The sequence below is a fragment of the Melanotaenia boesemani genome, chromosome 13, assembly GCF_017639745.1.
Source record: "Melanotaenia boesemani isolate fMelBoe1 chromosome 13, fMelBoe1.pri, whole genome shotgun sequence".
NCBI lineage: Eukaryota > Metazoa > Chordata > Actinopteri > Atheriniformes > Melanotaeniidae > Melanotaenia > Melanotaenia boesemani.
Window position 1 is genome coordinate 17,879,614 of NC_055694.1, and position 18,350 is coordinate 17,897,963.

At 39.0% G+C, this 18,350-nt stretch overlaps 2 protein-coding genes across 5 annotated transcripts; both read right to left on the reverse strand.

The window, feature by feature from the left end:
* Positions 1-862: 862 nt before the first annotated feature.
* On the reverse strand, positions 863-6,880 carry si:ch211-150o23.3. 4 transcript variants are annotated; one of them, XR_006012480.1, is made up of 9 exons: positions 6,537-6,880; positions 5,546-5,584; positions 5,152-5,463; positions 4,590-4,898; positions 3,913-4,227; positions 3,410-3,559; positions 3,232-3,305; positions 2,217-2,288; positions 863-2,000 (listed from the first exon to the last, which is right to left on the reverse strand). XR_006012480.1 is itself a non-coding variant. In XM_042004194.1 (8 exons), the coding sequence occupies exons 1-7, from the start codon at positions 6,580-6,582 to the stop codon at positions 3,262-3,264; spliced, it is 1,215 nt and encodes a 404-aa protein (XP_041860128.1). In that variant the 5' UTR covers positions 6,583-6,880; the 3' UTR covers positions 863-2,003; positions 3,232-3,261. The 4 variants fall into 4 exon arrangements, 2 of the variants coding, with proteins under 2 accessions (XP_041860128.1, XP_041860127.1); XR_006012479.1 differs by having other exon boundaries at positions 863-2,003; XM_042004194.1 differs by lacking the exon at positions 2,217-2,288 and having other exon boundaries at positions 863-2,003.
* Positions 6,881-9,938: 3,058 nt separating this feature from the next.
* Positions 9,939-17,383, reverse strand: slc25a33 (solute carrier family 25 member 33). The gene is made up of 7 exons (XM_042004198.1): positions 17,154-17,383; positions 14,851-15,024; positions 13,431-13,508; positions 12,193-12,293; positions 11,885-11,951; positions 10,860-11,140; positions 9,939-10,771 (listed from the first exon to the last, which is right to left on the reverse strand). Exons 1-7 carry the CDS (start codon positions 17,192-17,194, stop codon positions 10,572-10,574), a joined length of 942 nt encoding a protein of 313 aa, XP_041860132.1. The 5' UTR covers positions 17,195-17,383; the 3' UTR covers positions 9,939-10,571.
* Positions 17,384-18,350: the final 967 nt, after the last annotated feature.

An 18,350-nucleotide genomic window follows, 5' to 3' on the forward strand; every position in this document is an offset into this window, starting at 1 on the left:
ACTCTTGTGTTTTCTTTTTAGGCCCCACATGTATGACACGCCATCTACTTACAGAAACTCCTATTTGAAAGCAACACCCATGAAATCAGGTCAAGATCCAAAGGAACAAAAGCCAGCTCGTCTCATCCCCCTGTGGGTTCAGATTGGGTTCTTCCTGGCCGTGGCGGTCTTCCTCTACTTTGTTTTCTCCAATATGGAGACAAATGAATCTCTCAAAGTGATTGAATGATTTTTTTTTTAATTCTCTGAGAGGTTATTCTTTATTCTTCAATCTTCATTTTATACAAAGAAATGTATTTGTTATTTTAGATGTTGCTGAAGCAGTGATTTTATGCAATATGTGTTTGTAACTGATGTTTGATTGCTTATGCTCAGCTGGGCTTAAAGATAAAATGTCATTTTTTTCTCCCCCAGCTTCACTACAGCGCCACTCCTAAAATCCAAGATGCCACTTTAAAAGACACTATACGTTTTTTGTTTTATATAAAAACCAGTTTTCAGTCAATCCTGTGGCATCTGTGATCTGTTTAGGTTTTCTGCACTTAAGACATATTAAACTGACTTGAGGCTGTAAAAAGCAAGACCTGTGGCACAATGTGAAATGCCAGTGTTTGATTAAATTCTTGTCATTTATAGTCTTCATGCTTCCTTTTTCAGAAGATATATATCAGTGTGCCTCAATGTTTTAATAACTGGGTTCTATCTCAGTACAAATTTAAAAATAAGCTGTAATATTTTCATTCTTTTTTTATATATATATAATTAAGAGCACCTTTTCCTATCGCAAAATCCATCCATATTTCTGGGTCTTGTGATTTGTATTGCTGTTTCATAATTGAACAAATAAAGCTTTATGTAAAGATTTCAACTTTCAAGTAATTTATTTAGGAACAAAAATATTTTTAAACAGTGAAATAAGGGTACAAAAATAAATGAAATATACTGTATCATGTTAAAAGCTTTTTATGTAGTTGATGTTATAAAGTACTTTGTTATAGCTGTAGATTGTCAAATGAACATCTTACTAAACTCTTAACAAAAGCATGTTAACTAAAGCTATTTACAGACATAAGTGCATTAATGAATATACCTTTTGACAATGAAAGATGCATAGTAGTGTTAACATGAAATACAAAAACATCCAGTAATCCTTTAAGGATCATTGTTCTGATGAATATAAGAATATAAGAACAAACTAGAGTAATCTATTTTACTCTACATAAATATGAATTTATGATTACTTCTCATAATGAAGATGAGTGAAAATCAAACTGCACAGTCGGTCTGACTCTTGGCAGAGCTGGAAATAGACATCATTGGACCAATGTTCATCTTTAATTTTCTGAATAGTCAGGGGGGGTTAGTTATGTCATAAGCAGTGATCTTTTATCTCAGAGCCTAACCTGCTTCAGGAAAGGTTAGGTTTCCAGCAGTAGCCAGGGCGGTACAATCCAGTAAGGAGCAAGCACCGTCTCATGTAAGCATTACAAAGAATCAACTTTTTAAAACTAAAAGTTTAGAGTCAAACCTGAATCCTGCTTCATAGTACAGGCTGCTGATGAATCCGTGTCACAGTTTCCCCAGTTTAGCTTTTGGTACCAGTTTTCAACTCTACACCGGAGATCATGGCAGTAGCCAGGTCTGGGTGAATACCGAGTCTAGTCTAAGAACGACTAACAGAACAGCAGAATTATATTCAACTGTTTGTCAGTCCACTGTGGCTGTGAGCTAATAAAAATACTACACAGCAAGTCAAACCTATTGTTTTCCAGCAGATACACTAGTCAGAAGTTTAGTACATAAGAGTACTACAGTGCTGTCTCAGAAAGGTCCATCATGCCGAGTTAAGACTGTGCCTCATCCAGAGGATGTTAGACAGGTTCCAGCAGTCGCTAGCAGGTGGTGGACGGTTAACCAAGCGGTTTGGTTCATGCCTCCTCTTGTCTGGATGCAGAAAGGACACAGTTTCAGCCCTCGACTGTCCACGTGTGTGTGTGAATCTGCTTTAAAGGAAAAAATATTTTTAAAAAACCACAATACAGTCCAATTTACTACTATTGCAAAGTTGTGAATGTGGATATACACAATAATGACATATCAGATAAATATCCTGAAGTACTATTATCCAATTTACAAGTTCAGCTGATCTACAGTGACATTCACAGTCACTTTTATTTTCAAATACGCTGGCATATAGTTGTTTTTTATGTTCTTACTTGCTGTGTGTGGGCAGAGACTTTAGAGGGACATAGGTATAAAACCTCATCAGTCACGATAGCATATGGGTTCTGAGGTGGTACACGGTAGAAAACTTTCAGAATCATTGTGTTGCATCACAGAAACTACATGTCAAAGCGTGATTGAAACATATAAAGTTATCTAAATTTAGATAACCTACACATCCTGCTTCTAATAAATACTAATACATTTGACTTGGGTACCAATGTTTTTTATAAGCCTTGTTTAGGAGCTACTAGTTAATAGGGCTGGTTGAAATAAAGTGCTTTCAAGTCAAAGAGAAGATCCACTCCTTTTCCCATTATCACTGCATGAACAGACTAGAAGTGATGACAAGCAGCAAGGAGTTTATCTCTTAAAGGAAAGGGAGGATGTTTGCTGCTGCAAGGAAGTGTCACTTTAAAACAACCAGAATCTGTTGCTGTTGAGATAAACATAACCAGTAATCATTAGCTGGTTAATATTAAGCCTGGAATGAAACGTCAGTCACGAACTCTTTTTTCATGCATTCAGTACTATCTTTTTGTTTGGTATCCAAACAACCATGTTGGGTTTCTATCAACTATTTCATTGAAGTGGGGTTTTATGCTGCTTGTACGGTTGGATCAGAGTGGGGTATTCCACGTGTGTGTCTTCTAGCCCTGTTAAGAAGTGACTGCACCTATTCAGCACGCCATTTATTACACAAACAAATACATGGTGACGCCTGTGTAGCCTGTGTTTTTAATCACAGGCTATGCATGAACATCTGGTGTTGGATGCGTTCTGTGGCAAGGTGTGAAATTATGTTGTTTCCATGTGTGTTTGCTTCACCTGAGTCATGTTAACATTTAGTCAGTTACTGTGATGCAAAGGAAAATTAAGTGAAGTGTATTGGAGTAAATTATGCCCTAACTGACTAATTAAAAATAAAAAATAACATAAAAACTTGCAAGGTTTAAATAACCTTTTAAAAAGGTAGGCACTGTTTTGAGCAAGAATTATGATCCATACCCTTCCAGTATCTGTTGCCTGTATATCCCATCATAGCTTGTTAATTGATAAGGCAACATATGTGTTGTCCACACCTGTAACAAAAAAAAAAAAAAAAAAGTATATGTTACTTAGGATACATAAAGAGGAAGATTCCTGAAAACACTCAAGGGTTTAAGGCCTGGAAAAGTTAACTCACAGGTTCTGGTCTCTCGCTCCAGTTCAGAGGGCTTCTTCTCCTTGTTACACAGTATTTTGGCCACAATAATTATCGTGATGACAGCTACAACAAACATCACCACAGACACAAGCCAGCTGATCACTATGGGACTCAGAACTGGGTCAGGATCTGAGAATCAGAGGAGAAAAAGTAAATCACAAAAAAAGTAGCACACTAAAACTTTTAGGAATGTCTAAGTCAGGGGTGCCCAGCTCTGGTCTTCAAGGGCCACAATCCTGCAGGTTTTTGATGTTTCCCTCCTCCAAAACCAGCTAACTCAAATTGATGAGTCATTGTGCAAAACTTAATAGGCTGTTTGGATCTAGTTCATTTGAGTCAGGTGTGTTGAAGCAGGAAACATTGGAAAATGTGCAGGACAGCGGCCCTGGAGGACCGACTTTGGGCACCCCTGATCTAAGTCATATCTAAATAACTAACAAAAACTCTCAGATTTATAATCTCTACAGTTAATATAACCTCACCTCTTATGGCTATAGGCAGCGGCTGGCTTTCTCGGGACACAAAGGTACGTCCGCTCACCTGGACCTGATACAGGCAGGAATAGTATCCCTCATTGGAACTCTGGGCATTGAGAAAGGTGAAAGTGACAGACTGGGTGAGGGCAGGCAGTGACTGGCGCACTGTGCCATTAAAGCGGATCAGACGCAGCTGGAAGGAACCACCAGCGTACTGCTGCGGCGTGGAGCAGGTGATATTAAAACTCTGCCCTTTGATGACGGAGCCAGGCGGGGCCTCGGAGGAAGTGTTGTACCAGTGTTGGGGAGTCAAGAGTTCCACTGTCAGCCAAAGAAAAAGGAATGAAATATGTTTTTCAAAGTTGGGAACAAAAATAAATAAAAACAAAACTACTACCCCAACTACTGCATCTTAAAATGACATAGATTTAATTTGAATAATTTCTAACTTTCTGTTTCTGCTAACCCAAATTCAATTTTGCAAAATACTGTAAAATGAGATGATGGCTTTCACCGTTTGTGCTGACAGATTGTTTGTTTACTGTTAACTGGTGGGAATAGGACTGAGCAACATACACAGTTAAAACAATTGCTCAAAAAAAAAAAAAAAAAAAAAAAAGAAACCGTTATGAACAATATGCATGGGATTAATATGCACAGGATGCACAGCAGTTATGACTCACCCACAGTGATGTTAATGGAATTGCTGGGTGGAGAGGTGAGAAGCTGAGAAGGGAAGCCACCCTTTATGCTGTACTGACAGCTGTAGCTGCCTTGGTGGAAAGTCTCTATATCGGACAGGGTGAGGTCAACTCCATTCTGGGCTTGGTCGGCCCTTTGTGTGACCAGAGGTGTGGAAACACCACGCTTGTAGAGGTGGAAGTCGCTGAGGTGATGATGCAGCAGAATACTGCAGCGAAAGCGAACAGACTCCCCGGGAGAGAACACAGGGTGAGGTGACAGCAAGTAGAGGCTGGGCATTAACAGAGCACCTGTAAGAGCATACAGGTTAAAATGCAGGTGTGACGTCAATCTGCTCAACCATACTCTTACATGGTGTCGTTGACTTGTAGCACATTACAAATACAATATCCAGATCACCCTTAAGTCCTTAATGGAACCAATAATAACTTCAGCTCCAATATTTTCTTTACACTAAGAAATATGCATTTATTAAACTGCTGCTAGTACAAATAGTCAAATGGATAAACCATCTGACATTGCTTCAACAGAGTCCAGTCTCACCTGAACATCTCACACCTGCATCCGTTTCATGGGTGCAGTAGGAGTTACTGTGCCGGACAACAGCGCAGTGTGTCAAACTGGACTCGTGTCCTGAACACTGGACGTGATGCAACACAATCTTTCCCCTGGCTTGGCCGAATTCTGAACTGCGAGAGGCAGATTCAGCTAAGCCACAACCCACCTCCAAGCAGACCACATCAGCCTCACGGAAGTCCCAATCATCGTCACAAACAGTACCCCACTCTTCATGGCGGAGTACTTCAACTCTACCAGAACACTTGTTATCCCCATTCACGAGTCTGACCCCTTCACCTGTGGATCAGAGGAAGTCCACTTAGAGACAGAAGCTGCAGGAAAGGTTGTAAATGACGGTTTAATTCAATCAAAGACTTACCAAGAGCAACTACTCCATCCCACAGATCTCCTAACAGGCCTGTGAGGAAATTAAGAAAGACAAATTAAACACAAGTTTAGATCCATGTTCAACAATTCTATGCTATTGTAATCAATGAAAGTCATTATGAGTATTCCATTTTTGTGGAAACTCCTACAGAAAAGCAATAAGTGTGTAAAACTGTTTGGTTTCTCAGATCTGACAGTTTCTTTGTGAGTAATCCAGTTAAATATCTATGTCCAAACATTACCAACCTATCATCACAGTAGTGATAATACCAATGTCACTACACAGCTTTCCAACACTTTCTTTTACATAAACATCTAATTAAGTGGTGTAAAATGTATGTTTTTTAGGGTTTATCCATGGGCTGATGTCTTTGTGATCCTTCACAGCTTGTGCTAGCAAGACTCTACACAGAGCTGGAATAGCTCTCTACTGGACATTATCAGTGTAAGTAAAATTATGACGTGATCTAGAAGACAGCTATCAGACCACACTCACATCCGTCTGTTGAAACATGATCTAAATCACTTCTCAAACAAACTCCAAATGTGGTTTGTAACCCCTTTGCAACAGATGTTTTCAGTGTTCATTCAATGTCGACACAATCAAGTTAAAGACATCGCTTTTTGTAGGAATGGAGTCTGAACAAGCCCCCACACAATGAAGCTGAACTACATGTAACCTATTAATTATGGGCATTTAATAAAAAGAAAACAGCCTTCCAAGAAAGCCACAAAAAACTTGCTACTAAATATTCAGTTGATAATATCAGCTGGTTCATAATTACATCAAATCAGTGTCTCTTATTAAAAGGGAGAAAGATATATTTTTTTCAATGTGATACGTTCAATGTTTCATTTATGTGAAAGCGATTTTAACAGTGAATTCTGGTTTTCATGTTGCATAATCACGAAGACAAAGCGACCCAACATGTTCTGCCCATGAACAAGCTAGCAAACTGGCATAGCTAATCTCATCAGATTACCTGTTAGAAGGATACAGAGCAATATTCGCATCTTTCCGTCATCCATCCATAAAGAGAGCCAGTTGTCTCAGTGATGGTTTTGACAGCCGCTAACAAACATGACCTAGCTTGTGTGCTAACTGGACCAACCAAAGAAACAGCGGGGAGGAGGAGCTAATGGCTGACCAACCAACAGATAACCGAGGCGCGGTTGTACATAAGGTAGAAATTTGTCAGGCCAGTACTAGTTCATGTTTTGACCATGGAATAAATCCTGGGTCGGGATCAAATTGGGAGGCGCCTGCTGAGAACTGGTGGCTATCACTACAACATGCGTCCACGCGACAAGGTCTACATACCGTCAGGCTGCCGTACTCACGTCAGAGGTTTCATCCCCGTGTTCCGGTGCTGAGTCCGTCTCCCTGCGGCAGACAGAGGTCACCACAAGCTGCAGCCTGCATTTAAAGTTTAACCCTAAGAGTCCTCTTTCTGGAGGCTTGCCATGCAGGACAGGGGCGCAACTAAAATTCCCAGAGCCCACATAGTCTCTACAACTTTTAAAACCATACTCTTAATTTTTCTAATAACTTCAGTATATAAAAACAGAAATAGTTATTTGCCTTTAGATGTAAATATTTTGTCACTGGAACATCCCAACTCTAAACAAAATAGTTTTTCTTTTCTTTTTCTTTTTTAATTTATTTATAATTTTTTTGTTTCTTTAACAGCAGCAGAATGATGGCCTGATTGCTGTGTCAATGGCTCATTCAAAATCTCTTTTATTTATCCTGTATGGGATTTATGTAATCTTGCTGGACCAGACGTGGGGAGGCGGACTTCCCTCCAGAAGATGAGCCGCTGGTGGCAGTAGGCACCCCTGTTCACTCGGAAGGACCCCCAGAGCAGGACAGTCTAGGAGCAGCAAATTATCAACAAAATAGTTTTAAAATCGCTGTGATCTGGTGATCTCTAGTTATATAACAAAGTCAGTACAAACAACATTTTTCCCTTTTATTTGCTTTTTGCAGTTGCTGAACTCTTCTTTTCAGTATGTATGTCTGATGTTAATAGATAACTTCAGTGTGAGCTCAGGCAGTTTGTAGAATTTATTATCAGCTCTACATTAGTCCTTTCTTTTTCTCTCTCTCATCTGTGTGATACCATTTAAATCAACTTTCCACATCCCCGTTTTTTTATTTTATATTATTTTTATTTATTTATTTATTTATTTTAGTTTGTTTAATCCAATTTTACTTTCATAATTGCACTGAACTTTATTTTCCTGTTTATTACAATGGCAAAGCCTGTTTTGTACCAAGCTCAACCTTTGCAATGATTTACATGCCATTCATATGAAAAAAATAGTACACACACACACACACAATGAACTTTCCAACTGGACATTTTTGTTTTTTATAAATAATTTCTGCCTACTGTGGTGGTAAAACTCTTCTAAGTTATCTTTACAAACTTCCTAAAGAACACTGAAAAACAACAGGTGTGAGCAGTTTGTTTATGCATCAGTTAACTCACTGGTCTAGTGATCTATCAGTCTCTTTTATGTACAAGCCCATGAAATATCCGGATTTTTTTTACTCGCACGCACACACACACACACAAACACACACACATATATATATATATATATATATATATATACACACGCACAATGTTAACATATATATATGTAAATAAAAGGGTGACCTATGAAAGTTGCTTAATGTGGATATTTCATAGAGGAACCAGCCCTTTCACATGCCATTTCACATGACAGTCCTCCTAAACTCTTTGTTCAGGAGTCTGTTCTAACCGGTTGACAATTTGACTGAATCAACCAAAAACAGCAGGAAGTGAACATATTTGCTGATTCATGTCTGAACGTCATCACACACCCATTGTTAACAGCCTCGAGGCATGTTTTTTCTATTTTCTTTTAAATTCCCTGTTTTAGATGACCAGGCTGCTTTGGCTGAAAGGACTGCAGTATGGAGGACCATTTTCCACAAAATATAGACCACAATATCACCAAGGTCTTAGGGTTGTTATTAAGTCATGGTCTCTGGGTAACCTGGCTGGCCTTGGAAAGAATTGGAGTCAAACTGCAGTGATTATACTTGTAAAAATGACAGAACCTTATTACACACCTGTGCAAACATCCAAAGGAACACTGGATTATAAGTCTTTAGAAGGGTGATGGTTACTGATACATTAAGCCTTATTTGTATCAGTTTGAGAGTTAATGTATTACTATAAGGGGGGGGTCGATGGCACCCTGGTTCCCGGGGTGTGCGACTGGAACATCGGGGTGTGTGCTGGCCTACGCCGGGTGGTTGTCTGGAGGGGCCTGGTCCTCCTAGGCATGGTGCGGGCCCTCTGCCTTTGAAGGGTGGGGCGGCCGCCTCTGGGCTCCTGGGGCCCTGGGCCCTTCGCTTGGGACGGCGGCTGCCGATCTTGGCCCACTGGGACCTGTGCCCCAAGACCGTGGGGGGCTCTTGCTGGGGCTCTCCTCTGCCGCCCTTCGGGTGGGGCTGGAGTCATCTTCATGGTGGGGTAGCTTGGGTTAGTGCTCCGGGGCTGCTGCTGGGGGCTCAGGTTTCTGGGCTGCCCTGGTCTGCCTCTGACCTCTGTAGAGGCGTGGTCGCATTTGCACAATCTCACTCACCACTCTTCATCACTGATCACTCCTTATTCCTCAGGCTCTGCATGCTGACACAGTCACTGCGTTGTCCAGTGGGTTTATATACTAAGAGATAATTCTTCTTTTTATTTTCCCTGTGAGTTAGTTTCTGGTCGCTGTTATGCTACTTTCATGATATGTCTTTTTGATTTGGTTATTATTTAAAAACTCTGAATGACTAGCAGCTCTGTTTTTTTTTTTGGTTCTTTTGTAAATGTAGGAAATTTTCTGGTGTGTTCATGTACAGGTGTAACAGTTTGTTGTCTGGTGATGGTGTGGATTGAAGGGTCGTTTCCTTCTGTCTGTGATGTTTGTCTCCTTTCTTCATTTCCTTTTGCATCTTTTTGCTATTTTCCATCTTTTTCTGTCCCCTCTGGTCAGGTCCAGCAAGATTACATAGATTCTGTGATTCAGAGTAAATAAATAAATAATCACATTATCAAGAGGAGCCTTACCCATAGGCATTACTCAATGAACATCTTGAAATCTCAGGAAAAAAAAAAATCTTGATTTTCAATTATAAACAAAAACATGTCTTTTAAAGTCTCTTCTTTGAGCCAAACATTCAGAACATATCTCAATTAATTCATTAAACTATTGTTTACTATCTGTAAATTAGTCTTTCACAGACACTGTGTCCAAGTTCCAAATACTCTCAGTGTGTATCCACACCGTGTTATCATTGTGATTTTCAAACAAAGGCAATGCAGACTTTACTATTTGAGTCTGAACAGATTCAGTTTTTCGATGCATTTTATTGATGCATTATATGGTCAAGCATCCAGGTTCTTGTATTGTAAAAGGTGACCATTTTTTTCACAAACATACAGATAAGCTTGTAGAAATGCACGTTAATGAAAAAAAATGATAAATCTCTTTGTAGCTTAAACTTAAAATCTAACAGAATATTGAACAAAACTCAAAGATAGCCTGTATTGTCATCATGATGCAAAGAACAGCACAATTCCCACAACTTTTTCTGAATAACTTCCCTTTTCTAACTAATGAGTCAACCTGCCCGGTTATGTGTTATGGTACAATGATAAAAGGAAACAAACAGTCATAAAATAACAAAAAAATAATTTAGTTAACTTAAAACATCTCCTAAACAAATATGACCTTTTTCCACAGGTTTGGAGTCTCAATAAGTACTAGAACTTGCATTATTTTGATAAACTCCTAAGTAGCTTTCAATTAAATAATGAATATAGCTCTTTGGATACCAGTACGAGCTGCTACAGTTCCATCATAACAGTGTGAATAGCACCGCATCAAAAATATATATGTGCTGCATTTTCAAACGTCTCTTGCCCAGTGTGTCTTGGGTTTTATGTGGCCTCCATTGTTTGACAGAAAAGTCCCAACATTCAAACAAGTCTTCACTTGGAATTTCCCAGCAGATGGACAATGAGTTCATATGTGGAGAGGACGATGGCTGTGTTCGGGATTTGTCTAATTAGTTGTGGAATGAGTCCTCTATAAAAAGCAGCGTAGCCTTCCTCCACCGCTATTAACCTCCCAGTCTGGAAGAAGTACTTGTACTTGCTGCCCTCCTCGCGAAGTCTTGTCCGAATAACCTCTGTGGAGACATGAAATATTTAGTCATGCTTTCGTTGGACCGAAGGTTGTTTTGTTCCAAGCCAAAAACAACAGATTTAAGTATTTACCATGTGGGTAGGCTATGCAGGATGCACAACCCTTTGAAAAAGCAGCTGCCATCATCAGGCTCAGGAAGTCTGATGCTCCCTTCTCATTTTCACTGTTTGGGGATGTGAACTGGTTCTTAGCAAGATGTTTCTTCAACGTCTCATAGATGAGGAAGCAGATCATGGTTTCTGAGATGCCAGCATACGATGCAGTCAGACCGCGGTAGAAGCCCCGGATTCCCTCCGTTTTGTAAACATAGCGTGCACACTGCAGTGCATTCATCTTCTTCTCTCCTCTCGCTCTGAAAGTCAGATAAGTCATGCTCTTGAGAAACAGGAGTTGCATGTGGCGGTAGTGGGTGGGCATGGGGTGTGGTTAAACAATTCTGTTGATTACACAAGACACCAGAGGCCATCGAGTTCAACAAACAGTTCAAGTTAAGATTTCAGTTGACCTACAGCACTACTCAAATATCCTAAAGTAGCATTTTTTATTAATATTTACTACTGACTACTAAAACTTATGCTCCTCTGGGGGAGGTCAGCCTCCCACTTTGAAAAACACTGGTCTGAGTGGTTAGTCAATTTTCAACCATATAAGGAAGCATCCAAGATCTTCCTAATTGTTATGAATGAGTAACTTGTATAACCTGAAGTGACTGAAGTTGTCCAAATCTTTATCTTCCTCATTCATAAGAACGCTGGTTTATGTTGCAGGACATAGATAAGATTTTTAAGGACAGCGTGAACAGACTTGTTTCTTTGACCTCACGATACTACTGCTCTGTACTTGGCAATGCAAATATAGACTTTTGCATGAAGGACATAGTGTCAGCACTGTGTATTTATGGAGGCAGGTCACATGCTCAGTCTCATGCACAGCTGAATGCTAGGACAGTGTGGTGAGGGTTCCTGCTAAAGGTCACGTTATACTTTGCCACCTGGCGAGACCTTAAAATAAGTTAGACTGTTGTACACAGATCTGTGTAAAACACTGTAATGGTAAAAAATTAAGGACATGACTGGTATTCTTCAATTTTACTTACTTTTTCTCCAACTGCATCCTGGTCTTGACCATCCAGATAGGGTTCATCAGAGAATTGGTTACAAAAGCTGAAAACAATAAAACAAAATTAAGTTTTAAACTTAAAACATTACATGAGATTATTGCTTCTATATTCAGCTTTTTATAAGAACTTGAGGCTATGCTTCTAGCGTGCACAAAGATGAGGAAATGATAAAACCCGTTTTTAGGTTGCAATCTTGCTCAGCTTTAGAAATAACTTTTTTATAATGTTTAACATATAATCACATTCACATAATGTTTATGCAGAATAGACCACATATTACTCACCTGCAACACCAGCTGAGGACATGTGCACCAATCCACTGTTGGGGACGAACAGCCCATTGAATAAGTCTTTAGACCTCGAGTATGCAGCAAAGTAAATGGCTCTGAAACACAGAAACGCTGATAAGAACTCTACATGAACGCAGCTGTAGATGAGCACAGCATTAAACAAGATCAGTGCATTTTCCAAATGTGAACGTTGTTACTATACAACAGAGTAACAATTCAGTTTGGACTAGTATGAGCCTGTGACAGTGGGTGTCCAGAGCAATCTGTTCCCCTGTACCTGCTCTCCTTGCCCTGCTTCTGGAACAAATCGTCAGTGCACCAAAATGGGCTGAATAAGCACTGAGCAACAGCTCTGAATGTAGGCTTATCCAAACTGGACCATAGAATGGTGAGGCACTGAGAAATTACTGACTGATAGCACTGCTGCTACTGTTTAACTAGAGTGGAATTTAGATGTTATAATATGTACCCTGCATTTACTTTGTGGTTTGGCTGCTACTTTGGCCAGGTCTCTCTTTAACAAACGAGATTTTTTAATCTCAAATGGGACCTCCTGGTTAAATAAAGGTTAAATAAAAAAAAATAAAATGTGTTTAACAGTCTCAAAGTCTGATCAACATGTTATGCTACACATATCGGGTGGTTTCATTTCCATGTTGTATTTCTCTTGTATAATAAAATTTATGGTTGATACTAAAAATAGAACAAAGTAGAAGTTGAAAGTTCAATATCGTCTGAAACAAATAGTAGTACTGGTCAATGACAAACGACTGAAGCTCAAACCTATTTTTCTACATTATTTTCAACTACAAATACACAAGCCCACTCATGTTGACAGCTTTAGCTCACTCAAACTATAACAGCTCACTCATTAAACCGTACAGGACCCAGAAGTCATTGTCATGACAACAGCTTCCTGTTTATACATCAAGTTGATGTTTCCAGCATTAAAAAATGGGGACTGTAAACAAGTCTGCGCCTTTTTGTTTTCCTTGGCTGGTAGCCATGACATAATACATCTAAAGGAAGAAAAAAAAAGAGAGAGAGATCCGTCTTCTTTGCATCTGTTTTGTTTGTTATTTTTAAAATACATAAGGACACATCGTTGTTGTTGACTTGTATGCCAGCAGGCTCTTGTCACATAACTTCCACACTTTTAAAGCTAAAATACTGGCAAACAGACAGATTTTAACAACTAAAGCTGTGAAGTATAAGCAATGAACACACTGTACCTTGAAGGTGCAACACCAACAAGATTCGGCCCCAGTCCACGGAAAAGAGATCTTGGTCCCTCTTTTTCAAGAATTGATCTGAAATAAAAACAAAAGGGTCATCAACCATTGAATACAGTATAATATCCAACAGCCTTGCAAAAATACACACCATGCTTAGTTAAACTGTGAGGTTATTCTCTAGAGCTCTATTGCAGAAAATAATGTCACTGCTCTCTCCTACCATCGTCTCCAGTGTTATACCAGCACAGTTCACTTAAACTGGTTTTGTGGATTCTACGCTGAAATTGGAAACTGGATAGTGTTTGGAAAGTCCAGCCAGCCACATCTTCACAGAAGTGTTTTAACTCTTTGCAGGAAGTGACCTATATGTGTCACGACAGCCTGCTCTTCCAGGAACCATACAGAGAGGAGCTTCAACCAACCCCGCAGCAGGGGTTAGTTTGTGTAATGCACACCTAATAAGTCAAGCAGGGTTCACGCATTCCATCCTTCTCTCCCCCTGACATCTGACACATGTTTTCAAACAATATATAGCTTAAAGACAATATCACTTTTAAGTCGTAGTAGTCCCATGTTTCAAGGAGAAGAGTCAAGTTCACTTTGAATTTACTTCAGTTTTTGCATTAATAAAAATCCTGGAAACTCTAAAGACCACTCAGAAAAAATTAACTAGTAGCAGCTAAATTAAACTTATAAAAATTTAGACCCAAACTAACAAAGCTGTTTAATCTGCAGAAAGAAAATATTATTTTAGTAAATTTTACAACCTACTGCAGCAGTTGACACCAGTTCAGACCAGCTCCATTTGTTAATCTAGCAATCCAAGAGTAATTCAATGCTGATGGAGCACCAGAGTTCATACCTTTCATTTTGTTTTAGCCATCTAGGTAAGACTTTAGTATTCCATAACAAATGTCAGAAGACACACAGAGAAGCTACGTTCATGGACACCATAAAGATTTGTTTAATCCAAATCCTGAGGGCTGGAGAAAAGAGATGTTTGTGTTTCCCTAACAGCTGGTTAAAGGCACTAAATATGAGCAGGACACAGTATACTTAATCCTCACTCCATGTAGGACGAGATTAAAGACCTTCATTTTAAGGGTATTAAAGTGGATAGCAAATAACTGGTCTTCCAAGTATTTTCAAGAAACTAACAAAAGAGAACGGTATATGACTTTTTAAACTATTGCTAGGAAAATTTGTTATTTTGACCATTTGTTTTGTCAACAAACCAGGCATGCCTGGATACAGACGTCCGTGAAACTACAGAAATAACTTGCCAACAACAATGCCACTCCATACATGGCAGTTTTGATGAGAAGCAGAGGGCATCAGCTGTCTGAAAGGAACACTTCTTCCCTGCAGACAATACCACATCCCAGGGGAGATCCCACAACATAGACAAACATCTCACCTTAGAACCTGCAGCAGCCCAGGTGTAACAGTCCCTGGTCGGATAACCCCGGTGCCACCAAGGGTGCCAAGCTGGACCTGGAAGATGGGTCGAAGGGTGAGGCCAGAGGACTGCAACCGTGTTTTCAAAACCTCCAGCGGGCAGGTCACAATGGCTCCCACTGTGCCACTACATCTGCAAATTGATCACACAGAGACAAGGAATATGAGCAATGTTTTTTATTTTTTCAAATACCTTTGTGTCCTTGTTAGGTATAAAGATACTTGTAGCTATATACTGTTTCTATGACTAGAGTTTACTCATAAACTTCGAAGAGAGCTATTTTCCCCCATCAAAACACAGCTGAAGATCCTCAGGCCAAATTAAGTCAACAATTATGGTCAAAAGCTGGTCCCTGAGGTGGAAATACTCCAAAATAACGGAAAACATCTGTTGTACACATGGAAAGGGCTTTTTGTCTGAGGGTAGACGGCTTTAACACAGAACTTTCACAATTTCCACATGGGCAAATTAATGCCAGTTTTTTTTTTTTTTTTTTTTTTTAAACCTTTCACCAATACATCCTTTGTGAGCAGTGCAACCCTGACAGAGACAAGCTTAGGAGTCTGGGACAGATTAGACAAAGCTTTTGTACTGTGTCATGTCTGAAGGACAGAGTCAAACATCTTAACAAAAGTAAGACCTGACCTAATTATCTATTAATTTGTCATCCATCCAACACCTGTAAGACTGTGTGACTGATAGAGAACATACATTCTTTATTTGATTTTACACATTGCATAATAAATCTGACAATGCATTTATGTAGCCCAATTAAAAGCGATGTACATTTAAATTGTTGCAGCCATCAACACAGTCAACTAATAAACTATAAGAACAAATGAGTGCACTCAAAGTTAGACATTAAAACAATTAAATGAACTATTTGATAACTTCATTGTTAAAGACATCATCTAAACATTGTTCAAAGCTTTCAAAACAAACTATGTGGGTTTTATGCATTAAGGTTAACTTGAGAATCAAACATCTTTTCTGAATAGTGTAATTAGCAAGTAAGTCTGTCCTTAAAGGCAAAATTTCATGCTATTTGTTCCCTCTCCACAAAATAAATTCATACACACACACACACACACACATATATATATATATATATATATATATATATATATATATATATATATATATATATATATAATTTCTATTTTGCTAAAAAGGCATAGTGAATTAATTTGGTGCCACATTTGTGTATCAAACATATCCAAGTACGAAATTTCAGTAAACGTAAACATCACGCAAAATATTTTTTTCTAAATGTCAATTATCTCCCAAATTATTATCATGATTATACTAGTTTATTAAAAATGTTTTCCCAACCCACCTGCAGTGTCTGTCCTTTAGGCTACCACTACTGAACATGTCTGACTTTACTATTTAAATTTCAGTTTTAGGGCTTATATATCAAGGGTAAAATGGCGTCATTTATGACAAATGTGTTAAAATTTGTGACTTTAACTACAACTATGCAACCCAGCTCCTTTCAATGTCAAAGTTTCACCAGTTCGTGATTTTTCAATAACATACGGTCGTGTGTTGGAAGTGTTGCTGATCTCACCAGCATGCACGAGTGGATGTTCCCAGTGAGGGACTTCAGCGTTACATAACAGTGAAGCGCATGAAACAGCTAAAGGCTAAGTACACCCGTGACTGCGCTAAACTCAGGCACAACGACGACAGAGGGCTAGCCGTCCGCTAATTCATAGCGTTATGAAACTCATGAAAATGGCTTTAATATGGTTTTTCTATCCCAAACTTGTTGTTTTCACCTGCAGCATGAATACAAAGAACCTCATCTCAAAAACCAGTAAAGGCAGTTTTGTTAGTTATCGAAAGCTATAAGCATTAGTCCACGCATAAATGTCGCCGGGTCTTTAATTGTTCACAATGACGTTAGCTATGTCATAAATTTAGGGTCTATAAAGTTGACAAAAACCGTTTTCGTTTTTTTTGGTCATTTATTTAAGCGTGTCGCGTGTTTGAATAAAACTAAATAAAATTATTAGAAACGCGTTTAACAAGAGTCAAAAGCTCGTGCTGTGCTGACATTAGCTAGCTAGCATGTATCTATTAGCGTACTGGGTAACGGCTATACGATGGTAAAAATGCGTTAATTTAACGAATAACATATTTTAAAGCAGTTAAAAGAGAAATAATCGAGTAACTTGAGTTATATTTGTAAGTAATATTAACCTTCCAGTTATTAATAACCTAACAGACGGAAGAAGCATTAGGCAAAATTGACTCACCCCCCTGCGAAGAGATGCAGCAGCGTGTCTTTCTGTGCCATTTTTTTTAATTCTTTTTAAATTAAGCCTTTTTGGTTTCCCTTTTTCAATTCGCCACCATGGTCTTGCTATTCTTCTGGTAAAACCGCGTCGAATTAAAAAAAAAAGAACGTTTCACGATCCCAGTAAGTTGACGTCCATCTATCTCCGTCTCTAACCGGCCGGCTTGCACTAGCTGTCAGTAAAACCGAACTGCGGGGTGACGTGAAGAGCTCCTCATATTTACGTCAGAGGGCCGGACGGAGGCGTTGTCCGTGATGCAACCATGCGTGCTTACCACCTTGTCCCTTTAGCCTTTTTGTTGCACAATAACTGGTGGCACCAACAGATCTAAAAAATAATAAACAACTTGATGGCACGTTGGACCGGGGCTGACCTTCACCAGGTTTAACAACAGACAAAACTGTGCCTCTGCATAATGCACAGTACTACCAATAATTTCCTTCTATGGCTCGTTTTTGTTTTATGCATGCAGCATATTATCCTGCTTGGATGACATGACAAAAGTTTGAGACTCTTTGCTATAGTTTTAAAACCGACCCAATTCTTACTTGGTATAGGATTTCAGATGCTTAACAGTTCAGACACTTCTTAGGTATAATTTTTTTACATGATGTGCCAAATATTCAAATTTAACAGACCCTGCGAACAGGCCATAATAACATCCAGACTCGCGTACTTCAGAGACATGGTGTTGTTATACATGTAGAATGTGCTCTGTAAAAAGCAAACCTATTTATGCCATATGATATGTGCTCATTATTTTAAAAATCTATATCAAATTTAGTTAATCAAACAACAGTTTTCCCAGTTTGTTCCAGTTAATCTTAAATTAGTTCCTATTTACCTTAGTCTATCACCCTTTCCCCATCTGGGGAATAGATCAGCTGTGGGTAGTTGTGGTTCAGGCATCTGCCTGACTGGGTCTCCTCCAAAAGGAAGACCATCTGGTCAGCGGTTTGATCCCCAATTGCTTTCCTTTACATTCTTCATTTGTATTTCTGGATAAGAGCTATTAAATCAAGATTTTGCTGAAAACAAGTTATAATACAACCTGCACTCTACCAGCCGTCCTGTTTATATCTGAAAAATAACCCTGAAGGGGCAATCACACTACATGCACGACAGTACATTTTGAACTGTGTTTATCATGAACCA

Bases quoted from the DNA above. Each gene is read 5' to 3' on its own strand.
- si:ch211-150o23.3 (XM_042004194.1), bottom strand. From the start codon at position 6,582: ATGGATGACGGAAAGATGCGAATATTGCTCTGTATCCTTCTAACAG. The intron at 5,585-6,536 runs GTAATCTGATGA...ATTTCCTCACAG, and splicing joins GCTCTGTATCCTTCTAACAG to GCCTGTTAGGAGATCTGTGG. The intron at 5,464-5,545 runs GTAAGTCTTTGA...TCTGATCCACAG, and splicing joins GGATGGAGTAGTTGCTCTTG to GTGAAGGGGTCAGACTCGTG.
- slc25a33 (XM_042004198.1), bottom strand. From the start codon at position 17,194: ATGGCACAGAAAGACACGCTGCTGCATCTCTTCGCAGGGGG. The intron at 12,294-13,430 runs GTACAGTGTGTT...TCTGTGTTTCAG, and splicing joins GTTGGTGTTGCACCTTCAAG to AGCCATTTACTTTGCTGCAT. The intron at 10,772-10,859 runs GTAAATACTTAA...ATGTCTCCACAG, and splicing joins CTGCATAGCCTACCCACATG to AGGTTATTCGGACAAGACTT.